The sequence below is a fragment of the Octopus sinensis genome, linkage group LG17 (assembly GCF_006345805.1).
Source record: "Octopus sinensis linkage group LG17, ASM634580v1, whole genome shotgun sequence".
NCBI classification, from domain to species: Eukaryota; Metazoa; Mollusca; class Cephalopoda; order Octopoda; family Octopodidae; genus Octopus; species Octopus sinensis.
In genome coordinates this window covers 15,270,145-15,292,574 of record NC_043013.1, presented here as the reverse complement: position 1 = coordinate 15,292,574, position 22,430 = coordinate 15,270,145, and the positions used below count along the sequence as shown (strand labels likewise).

The 22,430-nt window shown below is 36.0% G+C and overlaps 1 protein-coding gene across 3 annotated transcripts in view; it reads right to left on the bottom strand.

Moving 5' to 3' along the window:
• The window catches only part of LOC115220846 (DNA topoisomerase 2-binding protein 1-like), a 74,938-nt gene that overhangs the window by 21,326 nt on the left and 31,182 nt on the right, over positions 1 to 22,430 (bottom strand). For all 3 annotated transcript variants that reach the window (XR_005002627.1, XM_029791025.2, XM_036510369.1), the window contains 18 exons: positions 20,959 to 21,069; positions 19,934 to 20,040; positions 18,932 to 19,044; positions 17,758 to 17,817; positions 14,677 to 14,805; positions 12,224 to 12,590; positions 10,380 to 10,505; positions 9,696 to 9,764; positions 9,200 to 9,307; positions 8,037 to 8,183; positions 7,510 to 7,593; positions 5,655 to 5,723; positions 4,360 to 4,599; positions 3,350 to 3,414; positions 1,816 to 1,847; positions 995 to 1,063; positions 512 to 596; positions 265 to 379 (listed from right to left, as the gene is read on the bottom strand). Coding sequence is in view for 2 of the 3 variants with exons in the window: in XM_029791025.2 (XP_029646885.1) it covers positions 265 to 379; positions 512 to 596; positions 995 to 1,063; positions 1,816 to 1,847; positions 3,350 to 3,414; positions 4,360 to 4,599; positions 5,655 to 5,723; positions 7,510 to 7,593; positions 8,037 to 8,183; positions 9,200 to 9,307; positions 9,696 to 9,764; positions 10,380 to 10,505; positions 12,224 to 12,590; positions 14,677 to 14,805; positions 17,758 to 17,817; positions 18,932 to 19,044; positions 19,934 to 20,040; positions 20,959 to 21,069 (2,096 nt within the window). In the remaining variant the exon portion in view is untranslated. The remainder of the gene's footprint in view (positions 1 to 264; positions 380 to 511; positions 597 to 994; positions 1,064 to 1,815; positions 1,848 to 3,349; positions 3,415 to 4,359; positions 4,600 to 5,654; positions 5,724 to 7,509; positions 7,594 to 8,036; positions 8,184 to 9,199; positions 9,308 to 9,695; positions 9,765 to 10,379; positions 10,506 to 12,223; positions 12,591 to 14,676; positions 14,806 to 17,757; positions 17,818 to 18,931; positions 19,045 to 19,933; positions 20,041 to 20,958; positions 21,070 to 22,430) is intronic.

Below are 22,430 nucleotides of genomic sequence, written 5' to 3'. Positions count from 1 at the left end.
CACACATGACAGTCTTCTTTCTGTTTCTGTCTACCAAATTCATTCATAAGACTTTGGTAGACCTGAGGCTATAGAGAATATATGCCCATGATGCCACATGGAACCCGAAACCAAGTGGTTGGGAAACAAACTTCTTACCACACAGCCACAACTGCACCTATTAAATATTGCAAAATAAAATTTAAACTAAGACTGAAACTAAAATGGATAATGTGTGACCCAGGTTCTAAAATATGACCACAGCTCTCAATGAAAACAACTTACCCCATTAGTCGGTTGATCATCACAGTCTTGTTTTGTGGTTGTGAAACCCTCAAGAGGATCTTGAGTGGGACAATATGCACGCTCCAGCTGAGCAGCAACCTTCTGCATCTCTAGTCTGTAAGTGAAGGATAAGACGTTAAATGTCAGATATGCAATGGTAGAGTGTAACATGGTAGGTAGATGATGATGGAATAAAGAAAAAGAACAAATACAGTTTGATGCAGGTAGAGATTGGCATGAAACAAACCTTTCTGTTGGATCATACCACGTAACCTGGACACTCTGTGAGGATTCCGAACCAGAAGTTTTGGATGACTGTTCTGCCGCTTTACCTAGAATGGTAGATAAGATATCCATGTTAATTGGACAGTGTTGGGGTAGATAGATAGAGACAGACAGACAGGGAGGAACAGAAATGTGTCAGTAAAGTGTTGAAAGAAAGGGTGTATCAAGTATACATGCATGCAGACATACCCATAATTTTAATCTTGATATTGGTGAAAAATAAGTGTGGTACAGTCTTACAATATGTGTACAAGCATATATATGTGCATACACACACACACACATAAATAAATACATACACACTGATGCATACATAATTTTTTTCCTTTATTACACAGCTCACACACCTCTCTCTCCCCTCCACTTCCTGTTACTCTTCATTTATCTATCTCTGTATAAACACACACAAATACAAATAAAGAACATAGGACAATATCTTACATACCTGTGGCTATAACTTTGGTAGAATATGGTGTGCTTCTGTTGTTGAGACTGTCATTACAGGAAGAATTTACTGGAAAATAAAAAGAAGCAGAAAAACACAATCACTTTTACTTCCAAAAAAATAACCATCACTGACGAGGAATAAACAACAGCAAAGTAGCTATTTGTAGCTTTCATTTACTGTCCTTCTTCCATGCTTGCATGGACTGGACAGTTTGACAGAAGCTGGTGAGCCAAAGGACTGCACCAAGCTCCACTGTCTGTTGTGGTATGGTTTTTACAGCTGGAAGCCCTTCCTAACACCAACCACTTTACAGAATGAACTGGGTGATTTTTATGTGGCACCAGCACTCACCAAGGTCTGATTTGGCATGGTTTACGTGGCTGCATGCCCTTTCTAAGTGTATATATATCTTTGCATTACGTACATTATATACACATGTATGTATGTGTGTAATGTGATGATACTTTTTCAAACCATTAACTATATTCTTTGATCTTAAGTAAAACACAAGTAACCATGAAAGTGTAATTTTAAATTGTTAACAATTTAAAAGTATGCAATCTGAGTTTCTGTAAAAACAAAATTACAGACAATATCTCGAAATTAGAGGTCATGCTTTACAATTTCTGCCAGCAAGAAATCCCATAACCTGAGGCAGCCGTAATGTGAAGGATGCCTTTATATATATATCTGCATGCATGTACATGTGTCATATATACATACATATAGGCAATGTATGACTTTACTCCCTTAATGGTTTTCAGTCATTCATATATATCAACAACACACATACAAAAAAAATAAAAAGTTACCATTACATTTCTTATTTCTCTTCTTTGGCCGCCTTGAGCTGAAACAAAAAAGAAAAAAAATTTTTTATATGTGTGTATGTTGTTAATTTTCTCCAAGTGTTTTAAATTCATGATTTTAGAAAACCTAATCTGTGTGTGTGAGGGTTGTTGATCAACTGCAGTTCAGCCATGGTCCAGTTAACATAATGATGAAACCCATGGCTACTCCAACCATAACCACCCCATTTTTTATTCAGAAATAGTGCATTTAAAATCACATTATTCAATATGCCTTTTTCTTTTGCAAAATATTTGGTTGCTATTTGTAGCAAATTAAGTGATCATATCAAAGCGCTTGTTATTGGTTTCATTGAGTATATACAAGTACCTACCAAATAAAATGCCAAAATACAAAGTGATACAAAAGCATTTGAAATGTGGTGTTTTAGTAAAAGGAGCAGAAAAAAAAGTTTATTCTATCAGTATTAATAATAATTTAAGTAATTAATGTAAAATAATTAGTTCAGAAATTTGTTGCAAACATGACCTTGCACAACTATTAAAAAAAAAAAGTCAATATTTCTTCAAAATTCTGGCACAAGGCCAGCAATTTTACTGGGTGGGGCTAAGCCATTCACATTAACTCCAATGCTCAAATGGTACTTATTTTATCAATACTGAAAGGCTAAAAAGGTAAAGCTGACTGCAGCAGCATTTGAATTCAGAAAGAAAAGAGTGGGAAGAAATGCTGCTAAGCATTTTGTCCAGTGTAGTAATGATTCTGCCAACTCATTGACTGTCAACCAGAATTAAGAATGATAAATGTTTCCAATCTAGGCACAAAGTCAGCAATTAATTGTTTCAAAGATAGGCACAAGGCCATAATTTTGATGGTATTCATTAATCAACCCTTTGATACCAACTTATCTGTGACTATCCTGGTTCTACAATACAAACTTTCTGTTAAAATTTCATGTTTGTTTATGTCCCAAACATCACCTTAATATTGATAAAAGTATTTTACGAAATTCTTCATTCAAAACTAATTGAAACAAAAGCATTATGTTCTACTAATATATGTTAACAAAAGGATTAAATTGACACTAGGACTTGAGAGATAATATTTTGCTGACTCTGAAAGGAACAAAAGCAAAGTTGATTTCAGTGGGATTTAAACTCAGAACATAAAATACCAGAATAAAACTGTAAAATATTTGTCCAATGCTCTAATGGTTCGGCTAAACTACCACCTTTAATATCTATTACTAATTTTGATACAAGGCCAGGAATTTTGAGCTTCTCAATTAGTATTTTATTTTATTGATGATGAAAGGACAATTAATAACAACAGTTACAAATTTTGGCACAAGACTAGAAATCTGGAGGAAAGGAACAGTCAATTATATCAACCCCAGTTCCTCACCGGTACTTTAATTTATCAAACCTCTGTGCAATTTGAACTCAGAACAAATACCCACAAGAAATACCACAATGCATTTTGTCAAACACTAACAATTCTGCCTTAGAAGACATGTAAAAAAAATGTTAAAAAATAACTTACCCAGAAGCTTTAATATTTTCTAGCTCTTTATTTAAAGCTTCTTGAATTTCAGCCATTTCAACAGCCTGCATATAAAAATTTCAGGAAAAAAAAAAAAAAAAAGAAATGTGTGATTCAATTATATACAGAGAATATATCATCATCAACATCAATATTCCATGCTGGTATGTGTTGGATGATTTGACTGGATCTGATGGACACATGGACTGCATCATGTTCAAGTGTCTGATTCAGCTTAGCTTCAGCAGCTGGATGCCTTTCCTGAAGCCAACCACTTTACATCATGTTCCAGGTACTCTTTTCATGCCACCAGCACTGGTGAGGTTGCTATGCAACTTGCAAGACTACGAACCCTGAGAGAGGTGGCTTTTATACTAGAAGATGATAAGTGGGGTTTCAAGTATGAAAAAAAAGGGGCCAGAGTAGAACAAGTTTCTTGCAGTAGAAGAACTATAAGGCTACTCACATTTTAGAAGAGACTGGAATGGGTGGGGTCACAGTGGAGTGAGGAAGAAACAAAACAGAGGCAATGAGGTGCTCGGGAGGACTCTCAAGGTAGTGAGTGGGGACAGAGGCACCAGGAGTAAGGGTGGGTGGAGGTTGCAAAAGAGGTAGGTGACAATTGTATAGATTGGATATGGATAAAGTTTTGATGTGGTGAATAATGGATAAGGAATAAGTGGGCAACAACTAATGATGTATGAGTTGGAGGAGGAAGTATTTATTATCATATTTACTTTCCATCCTAAATAATGAATACCACATATTCATTTGGAACCCTTGCAGGGATAACTGTTAAAAATTAAATAACTATATTGAAATGTAGTGCTCTAGTAAAAGAAACAGACAAAAGAAAGTTTATTCCATCAGGTAGAGAATGTAGAGAGCCAGAACAAATAAGGCATTTTGCCAATGGAAGGCAGTGCTCTAGCATGACTGCAGTCCAACAACGAAAAATCAGTAACAGAATGAAAAAAATTGAGACAAAGACCTACTCTCAGAATACTCACATTCTCCACATCAGGTTTCTTTGTTTCTTCAAGTTCCATTAATTCTTCATCAGTAGTGACAGGTAACAAAGCATTTATTTCCATCCTTTCTTCCTCTGCTTCTGGTTCAGGAACAGCTTCTACATCATGTCTGAAGACTCTAGGAGTCTTTTTGGCAACAGGTGTACTGGAACAGACATCAGTCCTAGTAGACCGCATCTTACGACGTGGTGTTTCTTTGGAGCTGTTCATAACAGATTGCTGAAATATTAAGCAAAGTATTCAAAGTTTCTAGTTCAGCAGATTTTTGGTTTCTCAGAAGAACTGTAAAAGTTTTTCTTTTTTAAAGTCTTCTCTATTTTGGAATGTTCTTAATATATTTAATTTAAAATTCTGTGGGAAGTATAACAGCCAAGTAGATAAAATTTTGGACCGTCAAATCCTATCTTCTGAGCTCAAATCTTGGTCAAGCTAAATTCATTTTATATTTTCTTTGTTTTATATTTACTGTTTATACATATTTTCCATGTTTATATAGTTGGAATGATTTACTTATTGGAAAAATTAGTTTTTAATCTGGGTATTCATCCTTGTTTTAACCATTCAATTACGTTGCAGAGTAGAACATCTTTTTTGACATTTTGGAACTATTAAATTCAAAATTTAGCAATATAATGACAAAAAAAAAAAAGTTGACAATGCTGTATTTTAATCTTTGATTTTCACCAGCTATCTTATTTTTGAATATTCACATTATAATCAGGCTAGATTCAATCTAGGAACATATATTTCTAAAACTAAGAAAGATAATAACATCATTTCTTATAATCTAGAATTAAAACCTTTTATTTCAAATCTAGTTCAGTAATATATATGTATTGATTTAGCAATAAGACAGCTGATGATGATCAGAGATCAAACCAATCAGAAAGTGGTAAAGCTGTAAATATCAAAGAATTTTCCACCTCTACATATGATCTAAATAGTCTAAAAATTTATAAACAGCAAGTGATCTCAGATATTCAGACATTTAATGGGGGTGGGTATTTAGTCTAAGCAAGCTTGGTACTTTGCTCAGAAGCACATCACATTAATAGGAGTAAAATCTGTAATTCAGGCGTGTGTAGTCAGTAGTTCAAATGCCCTAACCTCACAATCATTGAAACTAAAGTTTAAACACCAAATCATTGTCATTATAAATCTGCACCATCAGGAAGTAAAATAAAAATTAGAAAGGCCACAAAAATCAAGGTATTCAATACTAAAAGAACGGAACTAATAATATAGTTGAATGTATTATCAAACTATTGACTTACCAAGTTCAAATTTGGATTAAATGTGTGAGGAAACAAAGACTCGTCGACGTACACATTTTGTTCTTTACACTGAAAGACATAATAGAGTAACACATTAAATTTTTCACAGGTGAGCTAGGCACAGGCATGACTGTATATTTAAGAAGCTTGCTTCCTAACCACTTAGTTCCAGGATTAGTCACACTGCATGGCACTTTGGCCAAGTGTCTTCTACTATAGCCCCAGGCTAACCAAAGCCTTTTCAGTTGATTTGGTAGATGGAAATTAAAAACATGTCATGTGTGTGTGAGAAAGAGGGAGACTGAGAGAAAGAGAGAGAGTTGCTGTTTCCTTGGTTTGACATCATGTGATTGCTGTAAGCAAGTGTCAACGTCATTCAAACATCAGATAGTGTTCAAACCCATTGATTAATATTTTATAACTAACATTCTAGTTTCATCATCATTTAACATCCACTTTCCCATGCTTGCATAATTTGTTGATGTAAATTCTCTATGGCTGGTTGCTCTTTTTGTCTCTAACTCTCACCTGTTTCCAAGCAAGGTAAACATTTCTCCATGGCCAGATATATTTTTTACAGAAAACTAAAAACGATCAACACTGCTTGTATGACAGTGATGTGTTTTATAGCTATCGTGTAATGTCAAAACTAGGGCACACACAAACACACACATATATACATATGTGACAAGCTTCTTTCAATTTCTGCCTACCAAATTTAGCTACAAGGCTTCACTCAGCTTAGGACTATAGCAGAAGACACTTGGTCAAGGTGCTGCACAGTGGGACTGAATCAAAGACTTCTCAACCATAGTCATATTTGTGCTTATATAACAAAATTTTATTGGACATTTCAGTCATGTTTCTGCTCACTGATAACCCAATGATATACTAATCCTGATAAAGAATTCTTTTGCATGTTTTTTTATAAGCATTGTAACTGATTTGACCCTTCTAAACAACCCAGCACACCATCAACTTTTGCCAGAATACTCCAAGAAGTATCATTGCCCACATTAATAATCACAGCTCTAGATCCTATGAACATTGTACACAATTCTTCTTTCTTAAAACAATATTCTTGTGAAACTCATTCTCCAAACCTATTTCCATCCACTATCAAGAACCAACAAGCCAGCCACTATGCGGCCAATTCATCTGTTAGAAGTGACAAATGCTTTAGTATTTAATCAGGGAATACCCGGCCCAAATATTCTGTCATTTTATGTTACAATTGATCAGATCCAACCTCTCGCAACTACCCTACAATGTCATTCTAAAAATATACAAACACCATTGAAATCTTGAAGCTACATGGTAATACGTAATTCAAAATAATGTAAATAAATAAGAAATACATTTGAGAAAGAAAACTGAATGCTAAAAGATTATATTACATCCTAACATCATCAAAAAGAACATAACAGTTGATGTTCTGTATCTGAATAAAAAGCAAGATGGTTATGGTTGGAACATCTCTAATCATATGTTTACTGGGCTAAACAATAGCAAAAGTAAACCTATCAACTACTGATGATGTTGAAATATATAATATAAGGAGGAAGAATCAATTGTAACATATCTGCACTTGTACAGATATGTGATGCACATGAAGGATGGCAGTTGGGTGAAAAGGTGTAAAGCAATCGTAAAGGAAGATGCTGAAGACATAAAAATAAACAGTGAAGTCTACTCTCAGGATGCTTGATTTCATGAGGATGACAAGGGATCAGAACATTTGTTACGATGCCATGGTAGAGAAGACCTCTATGTGCCAGTATTGAAAGACAGGTGGGCTGTGGTGGCAGTGGTGGTGGTGCTGATGAGTTACAGTGTACAAAGGAATTATACAAACCATGATCAGCCAGTAGGGTGAAACAATTATTTTCTTTTGATCTCGAGCCAACCGAAACTCTCTGTTGATGTCATTCTGTTTGCCCTGCATTTAGAAAAAAAAATTTGGGGAATTTTCCCATTGAAAAGAGACTGTTTCTTTATTATCATACACAAGAACAACACACAAGCTAATGAGGAGCTTCACTTCAGCTAAAATTAGCAGCCAGACATCTTTGAATTACACCACATTTAGAAGGAAAAAGACAGGACTTTGGCTTGAGATATATGAAGATATGGGATGGTCATTGTAGGAATACATTTGTTTAAAATTCTGCTTGATTAAGGTAGACCTAGGTCAAAACTGATAGAGTAAACCTGAGGTGAAACAAGAACAATTACAACAGATACAGTGATAGGAAATACACAATGCAAAACAAATGCTGCAGAGAATTGTCACAAGACAATTTTTGCTTAAAGTTTATTGTGGTCATTACAAGAACCTATAGATGTATAGTTCTAGTCTCACTAAAGTTGTGGGTAACTTACCTGGAAAATGAAATGAGTACATGTGTCGTCATAGGTCCAGGTGTAATCAGCACCAAGTGATACAGCCATGTCATTGTAGAGGGATTGTTTGGCACTCAATTTGCGAGCGACAGAAATTACAACACCGTTCAGTGGACCCTCATTCTTCTGAAATTTCATAAAGAAGGAAAGAAAAATATCAATTAAAAGAATAATAGAATTTCAAACATAAGACAAAAGGCAATACATTTTACAGAGTGAGGAGGGACATATAGTCAATTAGAGATCAACTTCAGTGCTTCACTGGTAATCTATTTTATCACACCTGAAAAGATGAAAGGTAGAGTTGACTCAGGTGATTTTTGAACTTAGAATGTAACCATCATAATCATTTAACATCCATGTTCTATGCTGACATAGGTTGGTTGGTTTGATAGGATCCACTGCGCTCAAGGACAGCATTGCACTCCACTGTCAACTTTGGCACAGTTACTATTGCTGGATTTACTTCCTAATGTGAAGCACTTCACAGCATGGACTGGGTACTATTTTCATGCCACCAGCACGAGTGAGGTCACCAAACAACTTGCAACACTTGGATCTCAAAAGAGAGGTGACTTTATGCTAGATGAGGGGTTAAAGTATAAAAGAAGGACCCAGAGCAGAACAGGTTCCTTGCAACAGAGGGGCTACATGGCTACTCACATTTTATAAGAGAGGGTGAAGGGTGATAGGGATGAGTTGGAAAGAAATAAAATAGTGGTGACGAGGTGTCTGTATGGACCCTCAAGGTATAAGATGAGAAGTGAATAGAAGCAGAAGAACCAGAGATATGAGTAGGTAGAGGTTGCATCAGTGTGAGAAAAAATTAGAGAGTGGATGAGAGGTGAATATAATATAAAGTGCAGTAACTAAACACTGCAAGGAATTTTGTCCAATGCTTGATAAGTCAGCCAATCCCCTGCATTAAATAAGTGTTTCTAATTTAAGCACAAGACTAATAGTTTAAGTAGAGAGGGGTTGGACCCCAGAACTTGACTGGCACTTTATTTTATTAACCACAGCAGGATGAAAAACAAAGTCAAACTCTATGGTATTTGAGCTTAGAACATAAAGAGTTGGAAGAAATACAAGGTATTTTGTCAATCCATCACAATAGACAATGGTAATAAAAATAAACTCACATCACTGACAGCTTCAACTTCCTGAGAACCACCGAATTCCTCAGTACGAGCATTAGCACTAATTTTCACACCTTCTTCAATATGTTTACTGAACAGTTCACCCCATGGCTAAAATATGATGAAGAAAGATATATATATATATATACATAAACACACAGATGAATATAAATATGCACACACACACACACAGATACATAAATATACAAAAGCACATCATCATCATCATCATTTAACATCTGTTGTCCATGTTGGCATGGGTTGGACAGTTTGACCAGGGCTAGCAAGCTGGAAGGCTACACAAGACTCCAGTCTGATTTGGCATGGTTTCTATGGCTGGATGCCCTTCCTAATGCCAGTGCCTCTGCACACACACATACATATAAATACACACACATTGTTTCTTGGTCATTTGGCTTGAAAGATGGACTTAATATGTAAAAGAAGAAAAATTGAGACAGTGCAATATCATAGAAATAAATGTGTGTTGAAATCTTACAATGCTAGATCTTCTTGAATGAGATGTAGACAGGCCCTTCATTTGTGATTCCAGCACTGAAGTCAAATCCTGAACAAAAAAAAAAATTTTTTTTAAACATATATATATATAGTAAGATTATTTGACATATACAGTATATACATCAAATAAGAAATGTCTACTGCTAGGCAGAGGAGTGGATGACTCATAATATAGGAGGAAGAAGGAGTTGCAGGATATATGTGATACAAGTATGGAGATGGGAGATATTTAGTATGCACAAACCACATAATTTCCTGTCAGTTATGGGTATAATGACATTGTGAAGAGAGATGATAGATTATAAAGGGAGAGTATGTGGGTGGGGATGTTTATAGCAAAGGGAGGGGTGGTAAATTTATCAACCTTTTTGGTGTAATAAAAATTTTGATCTATCCTTTAAGAACAATGATCCTTTCTAGTATAGGCACAAGGCCTGAAACTTTGAAGATGGGAGTAAGTCAGTTACATCAACTCCAATAATAATAATAATAATAATAATAATAATAAATAATAATAATAAATGATAATAATAATAAATGATAATAATAATAAATGATAATAATAATAAATGATAGTAATAATAATAATAATAGTAATAATAATAATAATAGTAGTAGTAGTAGTAGTAGTAATAAAAAAAATGACGCTGATGATGAAACGTACATCAAGCTCAAATTTGGGATGATATTCTTTTCCTTGGCCCAAGAATTTACTAGGTGTTTCAGTATCAATTTTAGGTTGGAAGTTATTTTCTTTAGGTGACAGCTGGCTTTCTTTCTCTTGCAATTCCTAGAAAAATAAATCAAAACAAAGAAACAATAGAGAATAGTCAGGAACAAAAAAAAATATATTGCAAGAGCGATGGCTATATTAAAAAAAAAACTACTCTAGTGCACACCTGGATATTTATTTGAGTAACATGATACCAAGGGCAGTGTTTATTAACAAACACACTTAAATTTCAAGGAGGGAGTGGGTTCTGAGGACTGTAACTGAGGTGCTTAAATGCAGCCTTCTGGAATGTGTCTGGATTGTGTGTGTATAGGTGCAACCACATGGTTCCAGGTTCAGTTCCACTGTGCAGCACCTTGGACAAATGCTTTCTACTATGGCCACAGGCCAACCAAAGCCTTGTGAGAAGAACTGGTAGATGGAAACACAAAGAAGTCTGTCGTATATGTGCATATGTGTGTGCCTCTTTGTCTCCTGCCACTACTTGCCAGCCAGTGTTGGGTTTAAATCCCTGCAACTTAGCAGTTCCCTAATAGAATAAGTCCACAAAAAATAATAAGTAATGGGTTTGATTCATTTGACTAAAAAACTCTCCAAGGCAGTGCCTCAGCATGGCCACAGTCATCTAACAGGTAAGATGCTTTAAGAAATTCTATTTTAGTGTTTATCCATAATGTTATTGCTTTTACACTTGTTATTGAAATTTACCTGCCCGTAGAAGTCAAATTTAATCAACAAGATCAGCTAAAATTACATAACTATAATTTACTGGTATATAAGAGCCCACTAACAAAATTTTTTATCTGCATGTAAAAAAAATTAGCAAAGTTACAAGCAAGTATTGTGGACACCCCACTTGAACCCGAATAATTCAAAATAACATGAACAAATAAGCATTACATTTGACAGATTAATCTGAACACTAACAAGTTAAAGGTGACAACATTGTCAAAGTAATGAACTAGCTAGCCTGTCAATTCAGGCGCCTACTCTGAAGTCATGAATAGAAAGTATAAGACAGAAAGAAGACACCGAAGAGAATGAACAGGAGAAAGGGAATTGCTCAAATGACACATGGTCACTTAACCTGCTGAAAATAGCAGCCAAAGCTCTTACAACTCACACCCTGCCAGCTCAAATATCAAACTGAGCAAAAACTCCATTCCTGATACACTAATGATAAGACTATTAAAATAAAAATGTCTTTCATCATAGTTTTCTTCAATTCTGATCTGGAAATACACAGAAACAATAAAATTCACTTTAACCCAATAACAGGAGTCATCATTGCTACTTATATTGAGAGGCTCAAGTATGATAGAGAAACAAGCACTGGTGCCTTGCTATAGAGTTTTATTAAAATTAGTAATCAGGTCAATAGTAATCAAATGGATTCCATCTATGACCACCCTGTCCTTTTTACATTATCTGTTTCCTTTTCTAATTTAACTATTTTGCTACAATATTTTTGTTGAAATACATTGCATTTGTTTCTGTTAATTTTGAAAGTAATGAAGGATTTAATAAAATTATTCCAGCTGGTGTTTAGAACACAGATCACTATGAAATTTTGATGGAAGGCTTAAAATTTAGATAAATTTAAAACAGGGCGCTCATATCATAGAACCAGGAGCAGACTAAGGCAGGTTGGCATCAAATGGGTTAAGACTGTATTGTGTGATTTGGGGGAGATTTAGCTGCTATTTCTAGTAGGTTAAACAACCACATAGAGAATCCCTTGTTGGCATGCAGAAACAATAAGTAAAATAACATACCAAAATTCTAGATGTGTGTAATGAGACAGGCATCTGTTTATGTGATAGGGAATGTCTATTCTCCTTCTGGCTATTGTCTGAACTAGCCAAACCTTCCATGACAATACTGTTACACTGGGGTTGTTGAACATCATTACACGTAGAAACATCATTCGCCAGGTGGTTTGGTCTCACATCAGATACCGAGGTTCGTTTCTTGGTAACAAGAGAACCATTCCCATCATTTTGGTCATTTTCAATTAAACAAGTGTTATTCTTGACATTATTCTCCTTGACCAGACTGACACCATCTTTGCAGGTAACAGGTCTACAAATATAGTTATCTTCAGGCTCTAACTTACCACTCTTTGCACATGCTAAAATCCATCTGAAAAATTCAAGAAATATTGCAATATAATAACAATCCTTGCTACTATAGGCACAAGGCCTGAAATTTTAGGGAGAGGGGGCAAATCGATTACACTGACCCAGTACCTGACTAGTACTTATTTTCATTGACCTGAAAAGGATGAGAGGCAAAGTACACCTTAATGGAATTTGAACTCAGAGCATAAAGATGGATGAAATGTTGTTAAGCATTTTGTCCTGCATGCCAATGATGTTGGCAGCTCATTGCCTATAATAAATAATAATAATAATCCTTTCTCCTATAGACACGAGGACTGAAATGTTAAAACAAAGTGGGCTGGTTCATTACATCAATCCCAGTGTTCAACTGGTACTTATTGACCACAGTGGAATTTGAATGTGGAACATAAAGATGAATGAAATGCTACTAGGTACATTATCAGGTATTTTAATAAATTCTGTCAGCTTACAGCTATCATTATCATTATTATCATTATCATTATTATCATTATCAACATTATCATGATGATGATGATGATGGTGATGATAGAAGTCCCTGTATAGACTATATGTCCTTCGAAGCCAAGATGCTGATGCTTACTAAGAAACAACCCGTCTGTGGCTGAAGAGTTTAACCCTTTCGTTACTGTATTTATTTTGAGATGCTCTGTCATCATCATCATCGTTTAGCGTCCGTTTTCCATGCTAGCATGGGTTGGATGGTTCTACTGGGGTCTGTGAAGCCAGAAGGCTTCATCAGGCCCAGTCAAATCTGGCAGTGTTTCTACGGCTGGATGCCCTTCCTAACGCCAACCACTCCGTGAGTGTAGTGGGTGCTTTTTATGTGCCACCCGCACTGTGTTTCTTTCAATTATTTTAAATATAACAAAGGGTTTAGTAAAATAACTTAGTTATCATTAAGCTAGCCTTAGGAACATAAATTGTGACTAAGGTTTGGTGGAATACTTTAATTCAAAACTTATAAAAACAAGACATTTGTACTACAGAGCCAGAGCTGATTTTGGCTGGGTTGTTAACGAAAGGGTTAAGATTGAAAGTAAAGACTGAAGGCAGCACAAGACCAGACCTTGTTCACCAGAAATTACCCAGCAAATATTCTGAAAAGTGGTGCAGCTTCTGCAACAAATCTGATGAACTATAGACCATCTTGTTTCAAGCTAAATGGTATGAAAACCATCCTGAGCCAGTGGTTGAAGGTGAAGAAGTTACCATCCTCTGGGATTTTCCTGTTAACACTGACAGAACAATCTAGGCTAACCAACTAGACAATCATTAAAAACAGGAAAGAAATTACTAGTAAACTAAGAAAGTATCTGTTAAGGAATTTAACAAACTCAGTAAATATAAGAATCAAGAAATCAAAATACAAAAGCTGTGGCATCTTAAAACAAAAACCGTTTCTGTTATATCACTTGCACTTAATAAAAATAGAGATGTTAGAAACAGATAACATCCCAGGAGATCCATCTCTCAAAGAAATCCAAAAGATTGTACTGATGATTAGTGCCCACTTCATTGGAGACTCCCCTATCAAGTTAAGTCAAATGCTTTGTGTTGTGTTGTATTATATGAAGGTATTTCTGTATCGTTCACCCCACTTACTCTCCCCAGACTTTCAATTACATTTAAAAATCTCTTAACCTTCACTTGCTCTAGGCCGCTGGGTGTGACCCAGCAAGTGATTGTCTCAAACATGCATATTAAAGCCAAAATAATAATAATTATCCTTTCTACCATGGGTACAAAGCCTGAAATTTAGGGGGATGAGATTAGTTAACTACATCGACCCTTGAAAGGATTAAAGGCAAAGTCAACCTTGATGGAATTTGAACTTAGTGGACAAAAAAAAAAACTCTGCTAGCTTGTCCACTTGGTTTCAAACTTTGGCATAAATCCAGCAATTTGAAGCATGGTGATTAATTGATATCATCCACCCAAGAGAGATGAGTAAAGTTAACCTCAGCAGGTTTTCAATTCAGAACAAGTACCACAAAGCATTTTGTCCAGTCTTCTAACAATTCTCCCAGCTTACCCACTTAATAATAACAACAATAATAAATAGAATAATAAAAAGAAATGCTTACTCTATTTTCACAACATGTACCTTCCATTTAATAGCAGCTTCATATTTTTGTCCCTCTGCTTCCTTGACAACTAGATGAGTATTACTTAACATACCCTTGGTTGGCTTTTTCACAAAAACTAGCTGAGTGCTGAAATTAAAAAAAGATATATATATATATATATATATAAAGATGTATACGTTTTGTTATTTATATATATATATATATATATATATACAGGGTCATCGAAAAAGGTTTCTGTGATTTTAGTTGTCAGTTGCACTAGCTATAAGCAAGTGATCTGTATGAAATCAACATGGGACTGTATAACAACTGTAGGAGTTTTGATATTTGCCACTGCATTGTCCTTGAAATCACTATTTCACTACCGAGCTTCCAGCCAGTCATTCCACAGCAATCATGGTGATTGTACAGCAGAAAGTGTGGTGTGTACTGTGGCACACTTAGTTTAAGCCAGTTGTTTTAGTGCAATGTCATTTTCGGCATTCTTATGGACAAGATTGAGACTGTAAGGTTTGCATAGTCCTAAGAAGTCCACCACTCAACGCAGTTTGGAACTTCGTATGCCAAAAATAAAAATGCCTAAGACTGCATGCTTACAAAATTCAAATGAGACATAAAATTAAGGAGACAGATAATCCTAAATGCGTTGAATTTGCTGTAACGATGCTGAGAGAAATTGATGACAGTATTTTATTTAGTGATGAAGCAACATTCCACATAAATGGTTGCGTTAACCGACATACAGCTGGATATGGGGAGCTCATCTACTCGCGATACCAGTGGGTGCACACTCTCCTACCCTGATGTAGGGATACAGGGATACAGGCATCCAGCAACAGGACCTCCATAATGCTATGATGGACCGTGAAGTCTGGCGTAGCATAGTAAATTCCATTGTCCCGACCACGGTCGAACAATGATGATGATGATGATGGAGCTCAGCAACTCAATGAAGTTTTCCAGTATGTCCGTAATTTGACCAAGGTTAATGTGTGGTGTGGACTCCTGGTCAATCGTGTTGTCAGCCCTTTCATGATTGCAGAAAACATAATTATGGGCACTAGTTACTTGGACATGCTAGAAATTTATGTATTCTCTCAAATTGCAGACATTGAAAGAGAAAAGGGAATAAGTGTAATTCTCCAGCAGGACAGAGTGCCGGCTCACTACAGCCATAATGTGCGACAAGCTCTCAACAACAGATTACCTGGCCATTGTATTGGAAGGAATGGTCCTGTTTTGTGGCCACCTAGTGGTCCTGATCTAACTCTTATGGCCTTTTTCTTTTGGGATTATCTTAAGCAGATTGTCTATGCAGAAAAAATCCAGGATCTGCAACATTTAAGAGAGAGAATCCACACAGCGATAGCGACTGTAAATCCTGATATCGTTCAGCACACCTGGAGGGAGGTTGACTATCGCTTAGATGGTTGCCATGTAACAAAAGAGGCTCATATCGAAACCTACTAAGTAATGTAAGAAAAATTTAAGATTTTCTGTGTGTTTTGGTGTATAAATAAATAGTATACCTTTAATACAGACTTAGTTATTTCATTCTGAAATCACAGAAACCTTTTTTGATGACCCTGTATATATGTACACACACATAAATACACCACCATCATTTTCAATGTCCCCATGCCAAGTTTGCATTGGTTAAACAGTCTATTCAGGCTGATTTTCTATGGACAGATGCCCTTTGTGTCACCAACTCTGTTTCCAAGGCAAGGTAATATTTTCCACGTGGTCTGACATGTTTTTGCAGAATACTGGAAATGACTAACACTGCTTATATGACAGTGGTAATTATTTAGAACTATCACATGATGTCAAGACAAGGAGACACAAACACACTCATAAATCTATCTATATGTCTATATATACATAACAGGCTTCTATCAGATTCCATCTACCAAATCTACACACAAGACTGATCAGGATCAAGACTATAGTAGAAGACACTTACCTAAGGTGCCATGCAGTGAGACAGAACCTGTGATCAAACTTCTGAATCACACAGCCACATCCGCACCTTGTTTACAGCCATATCATGATGGAAACACACACACACACACGTATACATAGTGAAACACTAGAATTTGAGGGACCTAGCAATACTTTGTGTCTGTAAATAGTAAAAGGAACAGTTCAAACAGCAGAATAAATTTTATTCTGTGAGAAAGATGAGAATATAATCTCCAGGTAGCACCCTTTAACAGAAAGCATAATATTGCTGTTCCAGTATGGAAACAGCCAACTGGTTGAAACTAGTAAAAGGATAATAGTTAAAGATCTTTCAAGTGATTCTCTTAACCCTTATATGCCCATAAAAAAAATGAAGTCATAAAATTTCTCTGTATTTAGTGTAAACATCATGGTGAGCTTTCACAATCTGGATGAGAAGGCCAGTATGCAACTGTTAGCTACCGGTGTTGATTACCTACTGAATATTTTGTATGCTCAGCCAGATGCTTCTCAGCGAGTTCATGTCCTAACAAGTAGGAGCAGGTTTTGCATTGGGAAAATGCAACTAGGGGTGTATATGGGTTAATGACCAATAAAAAAAGAAAGAAAAGAAGCTGATATTAGGAAATAATTAAAAATGAATTTCAAGAAAAAAAAAATCAAGGTGGTAAGTAGCTTGTCTACCAAGCACATGGTTCCGGGTTCAGTCCCACTGCGTGGCACCTTGGGCAAGTATCTTCTACTATAGCCTCGGGCCAACCAAAGCCTTGTGAGTGGATTTGGGAGACAGAAACTGAAAGAAGCCCGTCGTATCATCATCATCATGTATATATGTGTGTATATATATATATATATATATATATATATATATGCATGTGTGTGTTTGTCCCCTATCATTGCTTGACAACCGATGCTGGTGTATTTATGTCCCCGTTACTTAGCGGTTTGGCAAAAGAGACTGATAGAATAAGTACTGGGCTTACAAAAGAATAAGTCCCGGGGTCGAGTTGCTCGATTAAAAGGCGGTGCTCCAGCATGGCCACAGTCAAATGACTGAAACAAGTAAAAGAGTATACATTCACTGAATTAATTTAATTATAAATGCTTGCTTACTTTGCTCCAAGAAGTTTTCCAAGGTACATTAGGCAATTCTTTTCAATATAATTCAAGCCACTGCAAATAAAATGTTTTACAATAATCACATAATAATAAAAGACATTGTGGAAATAGAAAATAATCTTTGTTGTTATTGTGTTTTTACCTTCCATCTTTCAGAATCTCCAAAGTTAATGTAACACTGATTTAGGTACAATGTGAGGGTCTTAAAACTAACAGCCATTACATATATCAGAAAGATAACTGCCTTCAGACTGGTGGTCTCCGATAATGGGGTCCCGACAAGTTCCTGGCTTTAAGGGTATTGCAAAAGGCCTGGTTGGAAGCCCAACCTTCTGAGTTCTTTTAGAGGACTTAGGAAAAACTGGAGGATGCCGCAATAAGTGTGTGAAACTGAGAAGGGAATATGTTGAAAAAAAAAATCATAATTAAATAATCCTCCTGTATTTTCTTTTATCCAAAACCAAGAACTTTTCAGCACCTCATAGTTCATGTAAAATATATATATATATATATATATATATAGTGTGATTTGAGAGGGATTTGGCAGTTATTTCCTGAAGATCAAGCAACCATGTAGAATAAATAACTCCCTTTGTTGAACAGCAAGATCAATCAGTGTTCAATACACTGTCAGCTTATTTGTTAGGCAACAACAGAGCATTAAGGCTTCTGTTTCTTTCTCTCTTACACGCTAATTCATTCCTTGAAGTATCATAGACAGTGTGAGGTTAGCGTCACTTAGGAAAAGTATAAAAAGTAATGAAAGTTTCAATTACATATCATTTCATTTCATTTCATCTAGTTTCAGCTCACATTGTGGCCATGCTGGGGCACCGCCTTTAAAACGTTAAACGTCGCCCTTTTCAAGCCTATCCAGGTTCATGGGCCCGGTTTTTGTGGCGTACATGTTCCCCCCAGCTGGACGGGACACCAGTCCATTGCATCGTTACTCAAGAAACAAAAGAGAGAGTGAGAGAAAGCTGTGGCGAAAGAGTACAACAGGGGCCGCCACTACCCCCTGCCGGAGCCTCGTGGACCTTTTAGGTGTTTTAGCACCACGTATGTGTGTGCATGTGAACATATGCTCCCAGACATAGGACCAGTACTTCACTATGGGTCTCACCTGTGCTCTGTGAAAGCTTTAGTCTTTCTTAGAAAAGACACTTACCTGAATGATATGACGCAGTTTGTTAGGGGTTTGGCAAGGTGGTTGATCTCAATTGGTTGAAATAGAACACTGTCACTAATGGGAACCAGACGATGTTTTTCTAAACAAGATTCCTATAAAGAGAGAACAAAACAATAAGTTAATTATTCAAGCATACTACTAGTACAAAATATAACTTTGTTTCTATTAAGCTAATTATGATGGATTGCCTACTACTTTCTAACCCTAATGATACCACAATAATATTTTCAGATAATCTAAACCACTACTAATCTTTACATAATTTATGAGATGGATCTGAAATGGAATTCCCAAACCATTAGATTATGGAGATTTCTAACCCCATCAAACCATATGTATATAAGTAAATAAGACAATATGAGGTATACTTGTGAAATAAGGGTGCTGGACTATGGCTGATATGGTCTGGAGTTCAAAATATCCTTCCTTCTTTACTACTACTATTAGCGTTTATGCTTTGCACCTAAACAAGCTATATAGCCCTTCCTGCCTCAGTTTAAATGGCTGGACATCAAACAGACTGTAGAAAGGGGTTCCATTTGTAAGAACAGCTGCCAGAAACATGGAATAAAAGATGTAAAGCAGAAAATAAAATGACAAGTAGAGACTAAACAGTTTGAAATGTAGTGTTAATGAAAAGACGAGGCTAGTTTCATACGTGTATTGATAATGATTCCTAATTTAAGCAAAATATACACATGTATAATGGATGTCTTTCAGTTTCTATCCACCAAATCTACTCATAAGATTTTGGTTGACCTGAAGCTATAACAGAAGACTCTTGCCCATACTGTGGGACAGAATCCAAAACCATGTGGTTAGGAAGCAAACTTCTCACCACAGATCCATCCATCACAACTTTTTACACCAATCTATCACAACCTATGAATATTAATATCTCATGTGAAAGAATTTTGCAAGTTCAGACAAACTCAGAACAATTTCAGGAGATTATGGGATGTAATAACAAATGATACTGACTAGCCAGACATGAGTGACCACTTCATTGGCAGTGAATTTTATAGTACAGCCACCCAGTGGAACAAGTGCATAATCAGGGATCTGATGAATGTTTTTCAAAATTATACCTTCAAAACAAAAAAAAAAAGACAAAATTAAAATTATAACATTGAATAAAAATACATAGCATTTGTGATTTAATGAGAGTTAAGTGAAGGTTAGAAGTTAAAGAATGACACCTGATCACATGTGACATCAGTAAAACAATTATTTAGAACACACTGGTCTATTTTAAAGTGTTGACTCAGAAAGAAGACATGGATATGACAAATTTATTCTCGGTTGTCTCATGAAGACAATTCCAATTTCTTGCTAAACAAGTTGCACAGATTATTTGTTTATAATTATCAACTATTTGTGCTGTACATGAGCTCACTGTTGCCATTAAATTGACATTACTTGTACAGCTGCATAACATGCCACATGCTAGATGTCAAAAAGTAATCACAGAGCAATACAATGCACTGCCTGATCTGAGAATCAAAATCACAATCTCATGATCCTGAGTGCAATACCTAAACCACCAGCAGAAATATAAAATCTTAAACAGTTTTTGTTGTTTTATTCTGTGTCCTTATATACTAAAATATGTAGATATGATATAAGCTCAGTGATGGTAAGGTGCTAGATTGCTGATCTCACGGTCATCTTTACAGATTTTATGACTGGCATTGTTTTGCAACTCATGAAACAGATACACATATATAAACATAAATGCAATCATCATCAAATAATTATATGTGTGGTGTCGGGATTCAGAATCACACACACAGAGCTTTGCTCTCTTCCCCACCAAAAACAAAAACAATATAACATACACAATAAGGTACTACAACATGTGATGTAACACTGCATTGCAACAGACTTGTCCAACTCAGACTATCATGGAAAATAAACATAAATACACACAATTTATGCCAATAGTAAGTAACCAGCAATAGAACCTTGTTTCAGGCATAAATTATGAAATAATCACAAGGGCATACCTCCATTTTCTATAACAGCATTTTCAATAACTGGTGTATCTTCCGCTAATCCACAACAAATAAATGTTTTACCAGAAAAAATACCACCAGTATTCACAGGATCAGTCATTTCTGAAATGCAAATAATTCTTCACACATTACACGCTCAATTTTCTTTTACTGACATAGTCAAAAGAACAAGGGTAATGCATAACTTTTGTAGGATCTTGGAGAAAGGGAGAAGGGAAAAAAATAACACGACTCATAGGTTGTTACTGCTAACCAGTATTTCACACAAAAATAATATATTTTCTTGACCATACATAAACACTTACACACATACAAACGCTATACATACATGCTGTTGTGGGTTATATACATCATGTATTGTATTGGTACTATACATACACACACTAATCACTATAACACTATAATTCTAATAAAAATACATACTTTCGTGGTCACATATGCCCACACACATACATGTACAAACATTATATCATCATCATTGTTCAATGTCCGCCATCCATGCTGGCATAGGTTGGACAGTTTGACAGGAGCTGGCCAGGTAGAAGACTACTCCAGGCTACTGTGTTTTGATATGGCTTTTACAGCTGGATGCCCTTCCTAACACCAACCATTCTGCAGAGTGGACTGAATGCTTATTTGGTGCCAGCATGAGCAAGATCACCAAATAACTTGCAAGACAAGGAATTTTGAGAGGGGAGAGGGTATTGGAGGAGGTGATCTTGTGTCAGATGAAGAAAGGTTAGTTTGTGAGAGAGAGACAGAAACAGGTGTCTTGCTATAGAGGAGGTACATGGTCAACCGGAGAGAGAGAGGGAAAGTTATATACATTATTGCATTTCTAACAAAAATAATACATACTTTGGTCACACCTACATGCACAAAAAGGACTCTGTTCACTTTGTAAGGTGGTTGGCATTAGGAAGGACATCCAGCCATAAAAACCATGCCAAAACAGATAGTGAAGCCACATGCAATCTTCTGGTTTGTCAGCTCCTGTCAAACCATCCAACCCATGCCAGCATGGAAAACAAACGTTAAATGATGATCATGTATTTATGTGTATGTGCATGCATACACGCACACACCACTGTATGTCTCACATTAATGCATACTTTTACTGTCATATAGCCTGTGCATATACATAGTCATATTTTATATGCATCTTTGTATTCTAAACAAAAACTAGCACTATGACCCAGCAACGCCGGGTCATAGTGCTAGTGCATGCATGCACACATACACGCGAGTACTGTCCAAATCTCCAACCAATCACATACAGCTAGCTGGCATTCAATTGGCATATCAAGTTTCAGGCATTTTGATTGGGTTTTGGAGAGAAAATTCACAAAAAAATCACTTCTATTGATTTTTTAATGGCTTTGCAGGGTGACTGGGGAAATGTAAAGATGTGCACGACCACCCTTGGATGGTTTTGAATGACCATAGAAAGTGCGAGCCCTCTA